Raw genomic sequence first — 16170 nt, forward strand, 5'->3', positions numbered from 1 at the left:
CGCGGCTGCGCCAACCAGGAGCAGGAGGAGGCAGGGTTTTTGGCAGAGCGGCACCATCCTATCGAACCGCCTGAGCCTGGTTGCCGCCCGACACTGCCACAAGCCAATATAGACAGCCAAGCCTGCCTGGCAGCGCTTGAGCCATCAGCATGCTGCGACCCTCAGCAGCAGAAGGTCTGCCCCCCTCCAGCTTTGCGGCACCATTTCGGGAGACTGGAGCGCGATGGAGGAGGAGGGCGTGTTTTTGCCGGACAACAGCCTGCGGTTGCCGCTGCTTCACCCCAGGTGCGAGCATGGCGTGCCAGTCCCGGCCTCCCGCCGGCCTGGCTGGCCGTTGCAGTGTCGCTGTTAGCTCAGCGGACCAGCACGGGCGTCTTTTGTCTCGCCCACCAACTTGGAACTCCAGCGGCGGTGGCGGTGGGCGGTGGCGGTGGCCGGTGGCGCAGTAGCCGCGCGGTGCCAGCAGTAGCCGTGCGGCGGCGGTGGCGGTGGCGGTGGCGGCAGTAGCGAGTTGTCCACCCTCGCTTGCTGCCTGTTGCTGTGCAGTGATGGCGGCGCTGACACTGTGCGGGGCACTTCGCTGGGGCAGACGTGTGCCAACCTGATCAACATCTTCGTCGGCCTGGGCCTCCTGTCCATGCCGTTTGCACTCATGAAGGGAGGCTGGGTGGCGCTGGTGGCGCTGGCCATTCTGGTGCCGCTGTTTGGCTGCTCGGGCCAGCTCATCTGCTCCGCGTTTGACCTCATGCCCGCCGGCGTCCCCAAGACCTACCCCAACCTAGGGGCCGCAGCCGCGGGAAAGCTGGGCAGCCGCGTGGTGCTGGCCTTCAGCTGCTGCGAGCTTTTTGGCGCTACGCTCATCACCCTCTGTATCGTGTGGCAAATGCTGGAGCTCCTCCTCCCGTCGGAAGGTGAGGATTTTTTGATTTTTTTTTTTCAATCATTTATTATATGTATTTTCCTGTTATTATTATTATTATTTATCATTTTTACCCTCATCCCATGCAGGCCTCGGGCCGCTGCACCCCATGCAGCTGGCGGCGTGCCTCAGCTGCGTGGTGCTGCTGCCGCTGCTGTGCACCGACCTGCGCCGCCTGGCCCGCTTCTCCATGCTGGGCTCCTGCTCCACCGCCGCGGTGGTGCTGATGGTGCTGGCGCTGGCGGTCCTGGACCCGCGCCGCGCCGGCATGCCGCAGCAGCCGCCGCCCAGCCGCCACCTGGCCTCCGCCGGCCTCATCCAGTCGCTGGGCATCTTTGCGCTCAGCTGCAGCGCCCACACCACGCTGCCCGCGCTGAGGAGGTGGGTGCCCCCTCCCGGATTGCACGTTACCCAGCTCCGACAATACACAAGCACATGACACGACTAGGAATCGGCAGCAAGCAGCTCAACAGCCCCACAGCTCCTGTTCACAGTCCCTCCCACCATCACCTCAACCAGCCTCTCTCCCCGCACTGCCGCAGCTCCATGGCCAAGCCCACGCGCTTTCCCGCCGCCCTGGCCGCCTCCTTTGGCATCATGTTTGCCTGCTACTCTGCGGTAGCTGCCGCAGGGTACTGGTACTTTGTGAGTTTGCCCCGTCCGCATGCCGCTGGCCTCACTTGACGACTCTGGGATGCTGCTCTGCTCGCAAATTTGGCAGCCAGCCAGCAACTGCCTGCCCCCTACATGTGCCGCACCCCAACTCGCCGCCCGCCTGCCTGTCTGCCTCGTCTCCCTGGCCCGCAGGGCGACGGCGCCTCCCCGCTGGTCACCACAGACCTCGCCATCAACTCCTTCTACACCTTCTCCCGCATACCCGTGGACCGCCTGCTGGTGCGCCACCCTGGCAGGCCCCCATCAGCGCACACTTGCTCTCTAGCAGTGCAGCCCTGCAGTTGCTCGCCTGGCCGGGCTTGAGGCTTGGGCTGGGCCATTTGGCTGGCTTGCTGTTGTTGCTCAGGCGGGGACTCACTGCGCTGGCTGCTGGTGCCTGCAGGCTGTGCTGGTGCTGGTGTCTGGTCTGACCAAGTATCCGGCGCTCAACATGATCCTGCAGGCGAGCCGCAGCCGACTGCTGCTGCCCGCTGTGCTGTTGGATGATGCACATTGAATTGCCTACGCTGCCTTGGGCGACAGCTGTGCCCACATCCCGCTGCCTGCTTCCCTTGCCCCTGGTCCCTTGCCGCAGGACATGATCCTGTCGGCGCTGCCGCTGCGCCGCGACTCGCTGGGCAACGACCGGGCGCGGCAGCAGTGGCTGGAGCGCGGGCTGCGCCTGCTGCTGTTTGCTGTCGCCGCCCTGCTGGCGCTGACCGTGTACTCCTCGCTGGGCAGTGTGCTGTCCCTGGTCGGCGGCCTCTGCTCGCTCACATGCTCCCTGCTGCTACCCTCGGCGTTCTATACGTTGCTGGCGTGGCGCCAGCTGCGCTGGCCGGCGCGGGTGGCCCTGTCCACCATGTTGCTGCTCGGCCTGTCGCTCATCTCGCTCATCACGGCCACCAACCTGTGGGAGCTGACAAGCAGCAGACACGCAGCTCCTGCGCCGCCAGCAGACAACCTCGCCGGCAGCAGGTGGGGAGGCCTCGGCCTGCTCCTGCCATTTCCGCCCTAGCCTGCTCCTGCCTGTGTGCACAAGACATTTATTTTCCTGTTTCCCAGCCCTGCCTTTTCGTTTTGCACGGCCCGCTTAAAGCCCCTGCCCTTGCTTGCAGCAATTCTGCTGCACAGTTTTGCCCCTTGTTTCATTGCCTAGGCCGGTCTCGATACTTGATCGGCGTTTCCTGTTCTGCAGCGTCAGCTGTTTCACCTGTTTTACTAACGCCCTGCTCATCTTCTATTGTGCTTGGCAACATAAACGTGGCAAGCATTCACAACAGTTCAATTATTGCTACATGTATCTCGCTCCAGGCTGAGTCGTTGGCGGCACTGGCACACTCAACTAGACAGGCCGTTCAGTCCTAAGCGCCTGCCCTGCAGCGCTCGTGCCTCGCGCCACATCAACAGGCCCGCCACACCACCAGCGGCGCCCACCACAGCCAGAACCGCAGCAGCCACCAGGATGGCAGAAGCGCCATGATGGCTGGCTAGCGCTGCCCGAGGGCCCTGCCACATGTCCGCTGTGGCCAGCTGCGCCTGCTGCTGGGGCTGAGACCCCTCACGGTCCTCCCCATCTGCCTGCTGGGAGGCTGCCCCCGTCCCGCCACGCTGCAGCTCCGGTGCCACCGTCCCGCCCACACCCGGGGCGGGCCTGTCCGGCAGGCTGAAGTTGCTGTGAAACAGGCCCAGGCGCTCGTAGGCTTCGTGCTTCTCCCCGCCATGCAGGCCGCCAGAGTGCAGCACAACAGGGTCCAGCGGCAGGCCTTCCCTCAGCCGACTCTCATAGACGTGCACGCCGCCGGCAAACGAGGCGGCGGGCAGCAGGCGGTATCGCAGCGGCGGCTCCTCGCCGCTGCCCCACAGGAAGGGGATGATCACTGCGGGGGCAAGGCGAGGGAAGCATTGGAATGTTGAATGCCAGGCGCAACCACACAGCCTTCGTAGCTGCCAAATGCATGGTGTGCCAGCCAGTCGCCTGCTGCCCACCTTCATTCCTGCACACAAATCAAGCCAAGAACAGATGCCCTCAGCATAATGATTGCATTGCCCAACAGCAGCCGACAGCACGAGGCAAGGTGCCGGATGCAGCACTCACCAGGCCGTCTGGTCCCACTGATGGAGCGTCGCTGGTGCCAGCAGGCGGTTACGCATGGCCGCCATGAAGCGAATGGCCTGCAGGCGGCACACACGCAACATTGGCAGCAGTCTTGCAGGCTGTCGGCGGCGCCGGCACTCTCACCATCGGTGTCGGCTCCACATACCACAGTCCCGTGCTCTGGCAGGGATCTGCAGCAAGCAGGCAGGAAGACAACGGTTCTGTGCTGCGCATCCGATTCATACATGCTTTGGCATGTCCTTGCATGCACGCAGGCAACCGCTGTTGCTCACTGTGGTAGGTGAGCGCCGCCTCCTGCTCGCCGGGGCGAAACCCCCATCTGTCCCGCACCATAGAGCCTGTAGGGCACACATAGCGCCACCTGTGTGCGCCTCTTGCTTGCAAGACCCCACAGCGCTGCGTTTGGCAAGACCTCACAAGCGACAGGCGATCAAGCCACCAGCAGGACAAACAGCAATGCTGCCAGCCCCAAGACGCCGCCTGCCGAGCCTCACCCAGGTGGACCCTCTCATCTCGCACGAGAAAGTAGATGCCGCATGTGGTGTTCAACACGTCGCCCACCGTGGGCAGCTTGGGGTCTCCCCAGTCGCTGAGGCCCTGCGGCATGGTGAGCTGCAATACTGACCATCTTGCAAGGCAGCATGCACGGGCATTTTTTCTTTGCTGCCTGGGGCCACCCGCATGCGCACCCACTCGCCTGCACGTCGTACTCGCGGCTGAACCAGGGCAGCGGGTTCTTGAGCACGATTGCGTCGCTGTCCATATAGAGCGCCCGGAAGCCGTGGGCCACGATGGTGGCCCCCCAGTAGTGCTTCTGGACGTCAAACACCCTGCAGGTCAGGGAAGCGTTCAGAGAGGGGAGGCACAAGACATGATCTCTTAAGGGAGGGGCACCATGCCAGTCAGCTAGTTTGGCCAGCTGTCAGCAACTGTTGAATGCCCATGCCTCAAGACATGCTCACCGGTTGGGCGTGTCGGGCGCAGTGCCAGCACCATCACGATACTCCTGGCGCTCGGGAAACACCCAGTCCAGCACAACGGGGAAGTTGCGGGCGTTGAGCTGGTGCCAGGTGACATTGTCGGTGGTGAGCAGCTGCACAACCAGGCGGAGGAGTGAAGGTGGGGAATGGAGGCAAAGCAGGGGAATGCGTGGTGATGCGCGCCACAAGGCGGCGATGCGGGAGGACCCACCATGGTGAAGCCCAGCACTCCCGCCCGGTCCAGCCAGCGGCAGAAGTTGCTCATCATCGCCAGGTCGCCCTCTGGGTGCTCCGGGAGACTGCACAGGCAAGGCACGGCCAGGGTGGCGGCAGGACACCAGCCGCCGGAGCCCCACGGCCCGAGCCGGTGTCAGCAGGGCGTGCCGTGAGCTCACCGCGTGGTCGTGAAGATGATGGCATTCTCTCTGGGTGATGCTACTCGCTGAAGGAAGCTGCCGAGTGTTGAGCTGGTGACAATGAACTCTGGTGGAACGTGCTGCGGTGGCGGGGCCGCCGCCGCCAGCTGCTCCCCCACCTCGCCGGCCACCTCGGACGCCGCCGTGCCGCCACCCCCCGCGGCACAGGGCTGCTGCTGCTGTGTCAGGAGGGCTACCAGCAGCAGCGCGCCTGCCTGCCATTTCCTCATTCTGGTGATGGTGCCAAACCAACGGGTTTGTAGGAGATACTGGCTACAACCCGAACCGCCTGTATGCACAATGTGCCTGCCTGCTTGTTGATGATGAGAGCAACGCGCTAACGCGCCGTGAGAGAGGCGTCCCCCCTTAGATTCGCTGCAGCAGCTACGTGGCCGGGTATTCCGCTTCAGCGAGCGAATAGACGCTAGAAATGATCACAGAAACAAGGGGAAACGGATTCACGACGCCGACAAATCAGCGATGGCGTGAATGTGTGGTTAACAGGCGAGTCTGACACCTATTGAGGCATGAATGCACCGAGGTGTCCTTCGTTAACGGAAGGGCAGGACAAAAAGCCTATATGGGTTGCGAGGCGGCTGGGTGGAAAGTTGCTGACGGGGCGTCCTCCACTGTACTGCCTGAGCGGGTTTGCAGTCTGGTATGTTAGCAACAGCAAGCTTGCAGCACAGACTTTCTATGGAATGGGTGAGGCTGAAATGGCAACTACACTACAAGTACACTAACCCCAGTGGCGAGCTCAAACGCTGCCCTGCGGCCTGATGGGCACCCCTTTCACCGTCGGGCGCTTGTTTGCTCGGCGCCACAAGATCAGGCCACCCAGGAAGCCGGCAGCGCACACCAAACCCAGCACAGCTGCAACCACGACCGATGTGGAGATGCTGCTGCTGTCGATGTGCAGGATGGCACGGGGCGCCGCAGGGGCGGCCACCGGTGCCATCTGCCCCGCTGGGGGCAGCAAATCCTGCTGCATTGCCGCCCCAGGCTCCGGCTCCAGCTGCTTCACCAGATCTGGCGACACCGTTCCGCCCACACCCGGGGCGGGCCTGGCCGGTAGGCTGAAGTCGCTGTGAAACAGGCCCAGGCGCTCGTATGTGCCGTGCTTCTGCCCGCCGTGCAGGCCGCCAGAGTGCAGCACAACAGGGTCCAGCGGCAGGCCTTCCCTCAGCCGACTCTCATAGACGTGCACGCCGCCGGCAAACGAGGCGGCGGGCAGCAGGCGGTATCGCAGTGGCGGTTCCTCGCCGCTGCCCCACAGGAAGGGGATGATTACTGCAAGTGAGTGGGAGCAGGGTGGAGAATGGCATATGAGGATGCCATTCGCAGGCACACGCCGTCGAGTCACCCGCACCCACCTTCATTCCTGCACACAAATCAGGCCAAGAATAGATGCCCTCAGCGTGATGAATGCATTGCCCAATAGCAGCCGACAGCACGAGGCAAGGTGCCGGCGGTGCAGCACTCACCAGGCCGTCTGGTCCCACTGATGGAGCGTCGCTGGTGCCAGCAGGCGGTTACGCATGGCCGCCATGAAGCGAATGGCCTGCAGGCGGCACACACGCAACATTGGCAGCAGTCTTGCAGGCTGTCGGCGGCGCCGGCACTCTCACCATCGGTGTCGGCTCCACATACCACAGTCCCGTGCTCTGGCAGGGATCTGCAGTACAGAGTAGGCAGGCGCACCAGCCAGCTTCGCTGTGCAGCCAGGCACAGCAGACAGACAGACACAAACAAATGCCACTCACTGTGAAAATTCAGTGCCCGCTCCTTGTCTCCAGGGGCGTAACGCCACCACTCCCGCAGCATGGAGCCTGTGCCACACAAGCAAGGCAGAACAGCCAGGGCGCACCTCTATTTGGTTGGCACCCCACTGATCCACACCACTGCCTGCTGCTGCATCAGGTCCCAGCAGCTGCACGCATTTATTGGCAGGCCCCAGAGCGGCTCACCCAGTCCAACTCTGCCGTCTGGGACCAAGGCATACAGGCCGCAGTTTCTGTTCAGAATGTCGCCCACTTTGGGCAGCTCGGGGTCTCCCCAGTCACTCAGCCCCTGCATTCCGCTGGATTGCAGTCACGGCAGCCAAGTAAGACTCAACATGCAGCACCCCAAGCCCGGCTCTCTTCTGCTGCAACAGCGTGCGCAGGACAGTCAGCCCTCCCACTCGCCTGCACGTCGTACTCGGGGCTGAACCAGGGCAGCGGGTTCTTGAGCACAATTGCGTCGCTGTCCATATAGAGCGCCCGGAAGCCGTGGGCCACGATGGTGGCCCCCCAGTAGTGCTTCTGGACGTCAAACACCCTGCAGGTCAGGGAAGCATTTAAAGAGGGGAGACACAAGGGCTGACGAGGGAGGGGCACCATGCCAGTCAGCTAGTTTGACCAACTGTTGAATGCCCGTGCCTCAAGACATGCTCACCGGTTGGGCGTGTCGGGCGCAGTGCCAGCACCATCACGATACTCCTGGCGCTCGGGAAACACCCAGTCCAGCACAACGGGGAAGTTGCGGGCGTTGAGCTGGTGCCAGGTGGCATTGTCGGTGGTGAGCAGCTGCAGCATAGCCGAGGGCAGGTGCAAGCCAGAGTCAGGGCCAGAGCAAGCTGGGGTATGGTCAGAACAAAGGAGCAGCTGTTGAGCGGTGACGGCAATGTGTCTCAACGCCCAGTGCAGGCATGCGGGCACCCACCATGGTGAAACCTAACACTCCCGCCCGGTTCAGCCAGCGGCAGAAACTGCTCATCATTGCCAGCTCACCCTCGCCACCATGCATAGGCAGCCTGCACACAAGGCAGGGGGTCGTGTCGGTCAACGCAGGCAACCGGCACCCGACCTGGAGGCTGCACACCGCGTGCCTACCGAGTGGTCGTGAAGATGACGGCATTTTCCTCAGGGGATGCCACGCGATGCAGGAAGCTGCCCAGAGTGTCATTTGTGATGATGAATTCAGGTGGAACAGCGAGCGCCGCCTTGGAGTCAGCGTCCTCCGTCGCCGCTGGTTCCTGCAGCGCCCGGCGGCCGCTGGCTGCGCTGGCTAGGGGCTGCTGCGCCAGGAGGGCCACAAGCAGCAGCATCAGGGCCGCAGGGCACCAGGCCGCCATCACGCTGGGGGGATGCCTCGACCTTTTCTGGCAGGTGAGAAACAACGGCCCCGCAGCGCTGCAAAAAAAGCACCGAGAGGTGTGAGCCCGCAGAGGGCACCAAAATGCAAACAAGGCCAGGGTGGGCGAGACAAGGAGCCCAATTGGCTGCGGGATTCAACCAGGCCCACCTGGAAAGTGAGGGCCAAATTGAATGGAGACTGCGATGCTTTCGGCGCGGGCTGCAGCCATCCAGTCGTCCTGATCGCGTGGAGTCATACTTGCAGCCAGCCCCTGTGCTTCCCTCGACGTGACGAGCTCCAGGCCTCGGGCCGCAGAATGTGGTGCTGAGACGGGGTTCCCACTGCCCTCAGTGCCCGCCACTCGCACCCCGGCCATCGATAGGCACACCGGCGAACAGCATGCGAGCAGGCAGGGTGCTGGTGCTGTGGTTGGCTCTGCTGGCGCTCCTCGCGCGTTCGGGGTGCGCGGAGAAGGCCTGGACGGAGTGGTATTGGAGCAAATTCGATCCAGACGCAGGTGGGGAGGCGCAGGACAACTGCTGCCTGAACCGCCGCGCCGCCGGCTGTGCGGCGCCATTCAGTGTATCCGTGCAACGGTGCTTGTTTGACCTGGCCTGCAGTGGCAGCTACCACTTTTGACAAGGCAGACGACTTCTTGATATCCCGGAACCTGTGGTAAGCCGCTGCGCAGCGTGTCGCTTGTGGCACTTTGCCTCGCCGTGCAGCGTGCCTTGCATGGGTGCTGGTGATTTCCAGTGCACCCATCCCGTGCAAAACAGAGTGTTTTGCTGTGACATGTGGCAAGCAACTGATTTGCCAGCCTGCAAGCCAGTTGGCGCATGGGTGCATGCACTGGTCCGCCCACCTCCCACACCCACCCGCTCGATCCCGCCCCGCCCCACACCTTTGCCCGGTCTGCAGGTTCCACGTGCAGCGCTTCTTCGCAGTGCTGGACGCGTCAGACCTGGACAAGTATGGCGGCGGTGACGGCAGCGCCACCAGCGCGGCCACCAGCGCCGACATCCCCTTCAGCCAGAACATCGCGGTGGGCAAGACGCCCTTCACCAACGTGTCGGCCCACTACCACAACATCCGGGCGGGGGTGCTGCTGGGCACCTGCCTCTGGGTCGACTTCCCCTTCCCCGCCTTCCCGGAGAACATGGGGCACTGGGCAGAGGTGCTGGCACCCATCTACAGCGCGCTGACCAATGCCAGCTGGCGCCAGCGTGCGCCCGACTCGGAGGGCTACCTCCGCGCCGTCATCTTCCCCAATCTGCGCCGAGAGCAAGTGCAGGTGGGGGCCTGGCTGGCTGCCACGCGCGCAATGACAAGCAGGGGGGGCTTGCAGTTGGATCAGGGCTGGACACGCGTGTTTGCTGGCTGGGAAGATGGCAGTTTGCTGGCATCACCCCCCTTGCTCCTGCCAGCGGCCATGCCGCCTCGCCTGCCTCATCCCGCTCCCCCGTGCTCCCTGCCCTGGCGCCACCCAGGGCCTGAGCTGGGTGATGGACATGCTGCGCCTGACGCTGCGGCCGGGGCTCAAGGAGGGGCAGGCCCTGCCGCGCCTGCTGTTCTTTGACGAGCTGGCCAGCCTCAACGCCACCAGCTGGCTGGGCTTTGAGCGCGTGCTGCTGGTGCACAACAGGTGGGGGGCAGGGGTGGGGGATGTGCGCCTGTGTGATTGGTGCAATGCTGGCTGGCGGGCATGTGGAACAGCAGGTGGCAAAGCTGCTGGTAGCTGGCTGCTTTGTTGCTGCCCTTCTGAGCGAAGCGGTGGTGCATGGGGCGTGGCCCACGCCTGCAGGTACACGCTGCCCAGCGGGCGTAGCGGCTTTGTGACCAAGGCGCACACGGACGCGTTCCGGGAAGCAGCATATGCAGGTCAGGCCGGCTGCCCTGCCCAGCCCTGCACTGCTCTGTGCGGCTGCGTGTTGCTTGGCCCACCACCGCTCCCACCCCCCAAATGCTGCTGCTCCGTGCAATGCTTGGGCTACTGCTGCTGGCGTAAGGCACGCTCCCGAGCCCCCCTGTGCCCCTACCCCCCACCTGCCCGCTGTCCCGCAGCCGCCAACATCACCTACGGCGGCCCCGCCTGGTCCGCGGGCCTGGCGCCCCCCGTCATCACCTACCTCATGGCCATGAACCACGAGCCCGTGGTGAACAACGGCGAGGTGCTGGGCGCGCTGCGCGACGTGGGGCGCGCCCTGGGCCTGTCGGTGCGCCCCTACAGCGTCACCCCCGGCGCCGCCTTCCCCTCCTTTGTCGCCTCCATGGCCAACACGGGGGTGCTGGTGGCGCGGCACGGCCCGCTGCTGGCCAACGCCATGTTCCTGCCGCCCGGGGCCGTGGTGCTGGAGCTGCTGCCCTACAACTGGGAGTGGCGCGGCATCAGCGAGATCTACGTCAACCTGACGCGCAGCGTGGGCGCGGTGCACCACTTCGCCTGGAAGGCCAACAGCAGCGAGGTGGGCGGGATTTGTGGGGCACGCGAGGGAGGGAGGCAGCGAGCGGCGAGGAGCGACGTGCGGTTCGGTTTGGCGCTGGCAGCAGAACATGCGTGATGCTGCCACGGGCCCTTGCGGCCAGCGCTTGCGCCTGAGCTTGTGCCGGCCGGGCTGCCTGTGGTGCAGTGGGTGATGTACCTGGAGGCTGAGGATGCCAAGTACTCTCACTGGAATGCAGAGGAGTGCTCCAGCAGGTGGGGAGAGTGCGTGTATCAGAGCGGGTTGTCTGCGTTGATGTGGTACATGGGGGGGGGGGGATTAGGGTATCCCATTCCGGGGCTGCCACCTGTGGCCCCACCCAGGCCCAGCATCTGCACCGGGCTTTGCTGTCCTCATGGTCTTGCCCGGTGTCCCTGCAGGTACTGCCTGGAGGCGCACGCGCGGGCGGGCATGGTGGTGGACACCGAGGCCATCAAGGCGCTGCTGCTGGACCTGCTGCCTCGCACGCTCAAGGGGGCCAGCGTGGCGGAGCTGGCGCTGCGGTACCCCTGGCCCAAGGGCAGCGGCCGTGACGGCGGCGGCACGGGGCTGTGGTGGGACGTGTGAGCGGGGCGAGAGCGCGCTCCCCTTCTGCGTTTTTTTCAACCCTTTGCTTTCTACTCCCTTGATGATCCCTGCTCTTGATCCACTGGCCCTACCCCCTACTCCCTACATCACACTTGCAATCATCTACACGTTCAATGTTTTGCTGGTGCGACGGGAAGAAAGGCGGTGGCGGAGCAGCCAGGATGGCAGCTGAAACGGCCAGGCACTGCACCCATCACATCTGCCACTCTGATTCCTGCGTCACCCCGCCTCCAAAACACGCCCTTGGACTTGTGCTGTCTGACCATGAAGGGCCTGGGCAAAGCTGCCAAGAGGCATCCCATCCCCAACGCCTGCTGCGTGCACGTGAGTTCCTCAGTAGCAGGACGAGGCAGCGGCGAGAGCTATGGGGCGCAGCGCGCCGGGTGGCGCTGCCTTGGACTGTGCCCACTGGTCTGCCACTCTGCTGCTGCCACTTGCCGGAGCTGTTTGGTTGCAGTGTCATCGCCTGCTTCCTTGGGATCCGCCACATGCCTGCTGTGCTGCTGGCCTGCGCTGCCCGCAGTATGCCAACAACGGCGGGGCGGCCTGCAGGGCCTGCAAGAAGGGGATTGCGGAGAAAGAGCTGCGCTTTGGCTGCGATGCCCACGATGGGGACTGGCACAGCTACCACTGGCACCACTGGTGAGGGAGGAGAGCGCTGGAGGCCGGAGGCTGCTCGCTGGCTCCCTCACCGCATTGCCCCACCCACACACCACCACCACCACCCTGCTGCATCTGAATAAGAAAGCGCTGGTACCTGTAGGGGCTGCGTCACGGATGAGCTGCTGCGCAAGGTGGGAGGCAAGGAGAGGCTGTGGAAGGTGCAGAGGCTGGACCCCAAGGTGACCAGCTGGGAGCAGAGGGCTGGCAGCAAGAGCAGCCGCTGCGTGGTGGGCAGCCGGGCCGATCCTTGCCTGCCAGTGGCCGCGGGCGTCCTGTCCTGCCAGTCAGCGATTATTTAGGGTAGCCGCTTTTGAGATGCGCTCCCTTCTGCATTTGCGTGGGCATGCAGGACAAGCAGATGATTGAGCAGCGCTTTGAGAGGTTGAAGTGATATGGCGGGCAGGGCCTGACGAGCAGCTCAGCAGCAGCAGGCTGGAGAACACAGCAGTAGTTGCGGCTGCGTGGACACTCTGCCCCTCTTGCGCATGATCTACGCTCTCACCATGAACAGCTCTCCCCATGATCCGCTCCTTCATTTGCCCTGCCCGCATGAGAGAGTCTCGGCTGGAAGAAAGAAGGGGGTCTCCCAACCTGGACACTGCAGGCACTGGACCCTGGGGGCTGGCAAAATTTTGGCGACCCTCTTTGAGCTGCTGATGCACCAGGGATGTCTCAGCCAGCGCCGGGAGGCACCCAGGCGGGCTGGGGCGGCCCTGCGGCAGGCAGACACCGGCATGACTGCTGCGGAGCTGGAGCAGGACTGGGGCATGGGGGAGCCGGTGGTGGAGCCGCGGGTGATTGACCCAGCGATGGCAGCGCCCAAGGCCTTCCCGAGGACGGCGGAGGAGCCGGCGGCGCCAGGTCAGCTGCGCCGCAGCTCCCCACGTGGCTGTAAGCCAGTGCATCGCCTCAATCAATGCTGCCAACAGCACTCACAGCATGCCCCTTCCCTTCGGGCCCATGCTCCTCCAGATATGCTCACAGTGCATGTTGTGCTCCTGCGTGCCGATGCAGGCGCTAGCGCCCAGGAAATCGATGCCTCTGGCCTGCCCTTCAACGAGGAGGCTCGAGATCTGCTGCGCCAGGCGGCGGCCATCCAGGCGGCGCCCCGTGGAGGAGCAGGCGGTGTGCGGGCGGGGCCGGCACCAGAGGGCGGCGCGCGCGGTGGGCAGGCGCATGCGAACGAGGGCAAGGAGGAGCCCGGGCGCAGCTTCCTTCAGTAGAGGTGCACCCTGCAATGATCTGATCCTCGTGTTTGTGTCAAATAAAGCTCCAGAGCTGCGCGGCAGCTGTGAGTCAGCGCCAGCACCCGATTGGTCGAGAATTGGCAATTCAGCACTGCCATCATGGCTCAGCAGCAGCAGGTCACCGTGCTGGACCAGCTCATGGCCCTGGCTGGCAGCCTCAAGCGCCAGCTGCTGCAGATCCAGCAGCAGACCAAGGAGGGGGCGGCCCAGGCGCCCAAGGGGGCGCGGCAGGCCCAGAAGAAGAAGAAGAGGGCGCTGCACGAGCGGGCCGTGGCGGTGGCTCAGAGCGGGCCTGGGCTGGCGGTGCTGGGGGCGGCCGCAGCGTACGCCACCGTGCGCGGCGGCATCGAGGGGTTCCACCTCCTCAGGCGCCGCTTCCTGCGTGGCCTGCTGCTGGATGTGTGCGCGGCGCTGGATGCGCTGGGCCAGACGTGGTGGATCGACTTTGGCTGCCTGCTTGGGATCCACCGGTGGGTGTTTTCCCTCGCAATTTGCGGCAACATTTGGGATCGCCTGTTTGATGCTTGAGCCTCCGCATCCCGGGGTGGCATGTTTATATGGCATGAATCTCCACCCTCCTGCTGTGCAGTGACGGCGACCTGATAGCCCACGATGTGAGCCCTGCTGCGGTGTGGCGTGTGATGTGCGCCTTTGCCATGTGCAGGGCGACAGGCTGGTCAGGGCATCCATTGTGTTGCTGCTCAGGGCTCCCTGGGAGCGTGGTCGTGGCAGCAGCGCTGGCGGCGGCAGCGCGGCAAGCCTGCCACAACCCCTCTTTTCCTTCTGCTTGCTGCAGAATGATGTGGACCTGGCGGTATTCAACCCGGACTGGCCCGCGCTGCTGAAGGGGCTCAAGCAGCACCTGCCGCCCAACAAGTACAGCCTCAAGGGTGGGCTGGCCGGCAGATGGCCGGCGACCTGGCGTGCTGCATGGGCTGGGCAGCAAACTGGACGTCTGCGGCCAGGCAGGGTCGAGCATCAGTGGCAGTATAGGCTCGAGGTCGGCATGCACGCAAAGCCTGCTGCCCCATGCCCCCTCGCCTCCCCCGTCCCCGCCCCGCAGTGGTGATGCCTGAGGGCCAGCCGCAGAGCAGCTGGATCCGCGTCTACTGCCCCCTGGGCATGGCCGACCTGTTTGGGGCCTATTCTTCCGGGTGAAGAGGGAGGACGAGGGAGCAGGGAGGGGCGCCGCCACCTGACATGACCGTGCTGGGTGCCCCAACCCTGCCGCTCTTGCCTGTCACGTCTGGTGCAGGAGCGCTGAGGGCGATGAGGGGCACGGCAGCGAGGTGTATGTGGACAACGGGCACGGAGACACCATGCACATCGCAAGGGACCTGGTCCTGCCCACCAGGCGGTCGCCCTGGAGGTGCGGGGCCAGCGGGCGGGCCACAGCGCTCCAGGCATCGATAGCCGCCGTTGATTCGAGCGGCGCACAGCCTTTTGAGCTGGGCAAGCCCGTGCGTGTGATCGACCGCTGCAGGGGCGTCAACCTGAGCGTGCCGGCAGAAGTGGAGGGCACGCTGGCGCGCCGCTACGGCCCCAACTGGCGCACCCCGGCCTACGCAGAGAAGGGGGCCGACACGGGTGAGGGGCGCGGGACTGGTTGCTGCTGGCATTCCGGCTCATTCCTCTCAAGGCGGGCTCAAGGCGGCTGGCGCCAACAGTGTTGCCTGCCTGCCAAGGCAAGCGCCTGCTGCACCTCCATGCTTGCAGTGGAGGGCTCCAAGCCGTACATGCGGCTGTTCCGCGCGCTGGCCAGGATTGGCATCCGCATCTGAGGCCTGGGGGCGGAGCAGCTGGACGCACAACCGGGTGCCTCTTTAGCATGAGGTGCCCTGCCAGGGCTGAACTCTTGTTGATACTGTAGCGGCGACCTGAGCCTTGTTTATTCCTCAGCTGGCCACATGTAAATGCGTGGCGATGCCAAGCCCGGGCAGGGACCCCCCCAGTGCGGCGCAAAGCATTACAGCGCCGGAGCGGGAGGAGGGGAGCAGGGAGAATACAGGAGCAGGGAAGGACAGCGGGAGCACACCCCGCTCCACCCCAGCTACGCTAGCCTGCCGCCGCGCCAGGGCCGCGGCCACAAGCGCGGGCCCTGGCTGCCGGGGACCTCAGCTGCGCAGCGCCTTTGTGATCATCTGTGTCGCCCAGGTGGCTGTGTCGGCAGTGGAGGAGTCCTGCTGCATCTGCTGCAGGAAGGGCTGCACAAAGGGCTTCTGCTGGAACAGCACCCCCACTTGGCTGAGGGAGGAGGCCACGTCGCCGAGCAGCGCCGCGGACGCCTTCCACACGCCTGCAGCGGGCGGGCAGGCGGCGGCAAACAGTCAGACACCAATGCAAGCCGGGGCGTGCTGGCTCCGAAACAGTTCAGCCGCCCCTTGGCCTCCTGCCGCATCCTGCAGAAACCAAGGGCTGAACGAGCACGCGCTCGCCGCCACACACGCAGCGTGCAGCAGCCCAAGGCATCCGCGGCGCCGCCGCCGCCACCCACCCTCGTCCTGCCCCGCCTTGTCCGCGTAGATGGCCTCCACAAAGTCGAGCAGGGAGGGGGCAAAGGGCTTGAGGTAGTGGTCCGCCTTCTCCTTGCTCAGCCCGTTGAACATGCCCGCCCACGACTCCAGGATGCCTGCACGCGGCAGCGCAGGGCAGCGGCCAGGCAGAGGCGGGCGTGCTCTCGTCACACGTCAGCAGCTGAATGCGCCCGGCTCACCGCCGCAGCGCAGCCACGCGGCTGTTGCTCGCGTCCCCGCCGCTGCTGCCTCCATGCTGCAGCCGGCGCGCTCGCCCGGCGCCTGGGGGGCCCCGCCAGGTGAACAGCCCCACCCACCCCACCCGCCCACCCCACCCACCGTGCCGCAGCAGGTTGTTGTACTCCGCCAGGTCCTCGTCCCCCGCCTGCTGCTGCTGCACGCTGAGCTGCATGGCGCTCTGCAGCATGGTCACCACGTGCTGCAGGTACTTCTGCAGCGCGGGGAGGGCGC

General features: G+C 64.9%; 5 protein-coding genes across 5 annotated transcripts in view; 4 read left to right on the forward strand and 1 right to left on the reverse strand.

Annotated features, from left to right (window-relative positions):
- Positions 1-223: 223 nt before the first annotated feature.
- On the forward strand, positions 224-2591 carry CHLNCDRAFT_134234 (hypothetical protein; the record flags this gene model as incomplete). The annotated part of the gene is made up of 7 exons (XM_005847186.1): positions 224-285; positions 547-911; positions 1009-1300; positions 1462-1564; positions 1727-1813; positions 1977-2066; positions 2169-2591. The coding sequence occupies 7 exons, from the start codon at positions 224-226 to the stop codon at positions 2589-2591; spliced, it is 1422 nt and encodes a 473-aa protein (XP_005847248.1).
- A 6013-nt stretch (positions 2592-8604) lies between these two features.
- On the forward strand, positions 8605-11255 carry CHLNCDRAFT_134237 (hypothetical protein; the record flags this gene model as incomplete). The annotated part of the gene is made up of 8 exons (XM_005847187.1): positions 8605-8722; positions 8826-8880; positions 9127-9499; positions 9696-9850; positions 10010-10086; positions 10270-10670; positions 10836-10903; positions 11069-11255. 8 exons carry the CDS (start codon positions 8605-8607, stop codon positions 11253-11255), a joined length of 1434 nt encoding a protein of 477 aa, XP_005847249.1.
- A 285-nt stretch (positions 11256-11540) lies between these two features.
- On the forward strand, positions 11541-12330 carry CHLNCDRAFT_134238 (hypothetical protein; the record flags this gene model as incomplete). Its single annotated transcript, XM_005847188.1, has 4 exons — positions 11541-11600; positions 11800-11918; positions 12040-12118; positions 12289-12330. 4 exons carry the CDS (start codon positions 11541-11543, stop codon positions 12328-12330), a joined length of 300 nt encoding a protein of 99 aa, XP_005847250.1.
- Positions 12331-13285: 955 nt separating this feature from the next.
- Positions 13286-14967, forward strand: CHLNCDRAFT_134240 (hypothetical protein; the record flags this gene model as incomplete). The annotated part of the gene is made up of 7 exons (XM_005847189.1): positions 13286-13656; positions 13776-13815; positions 13983-14076; positions 14250-14340; positions 14442-14555; positions 14670-14773; positions 14903-14967. The coding sequence occupies 7 exons, from the start codon at positions 13286-13288 to the stop codon at positions 14965-14967; spliced, it is 879 nt and encodes a 292-aa protein (XP_005847251.1).
- Positions 14968-15300: 333 nt separating this feature from the next.
- CHLNCDRAFT_134241 (hypothetical protein) overlaps positions 15301-16170 on the reverse strand; it is a gene marked incomplete at both ends in the record, with an annotated part of 5760 nt that continues 4890 nt past the window's right edge. The window contains 3 exons of the mRNA XM_005847333.1: positions 15301-15482; positions 15681-15815; positions 16039-16150. Coding sequence (XP_005847395.1) covers positions 15301-15482; positions 15681-15815; positions 16039-16150 — 429 coding nt within the window. The remainder of the gene's footprint in view (positions 15483-15680; positions 15816-16038; positions 16151-16170) is intronic.

Source organism: Chlorella variabilis (genome assembly GCF_000147415.1).
Source record: "Chlorella variabilis unplaced genomic scaffold CHLNCscaffold_11, whole genome shotgun sequence".
Lineage (NCBI taxonomy): Eukaryota > Viridiplantae > Chlorophyta > Trebouxiophyceae > Chlorellales > Chlorellaceae > Chlorella > Chlorella variabilis.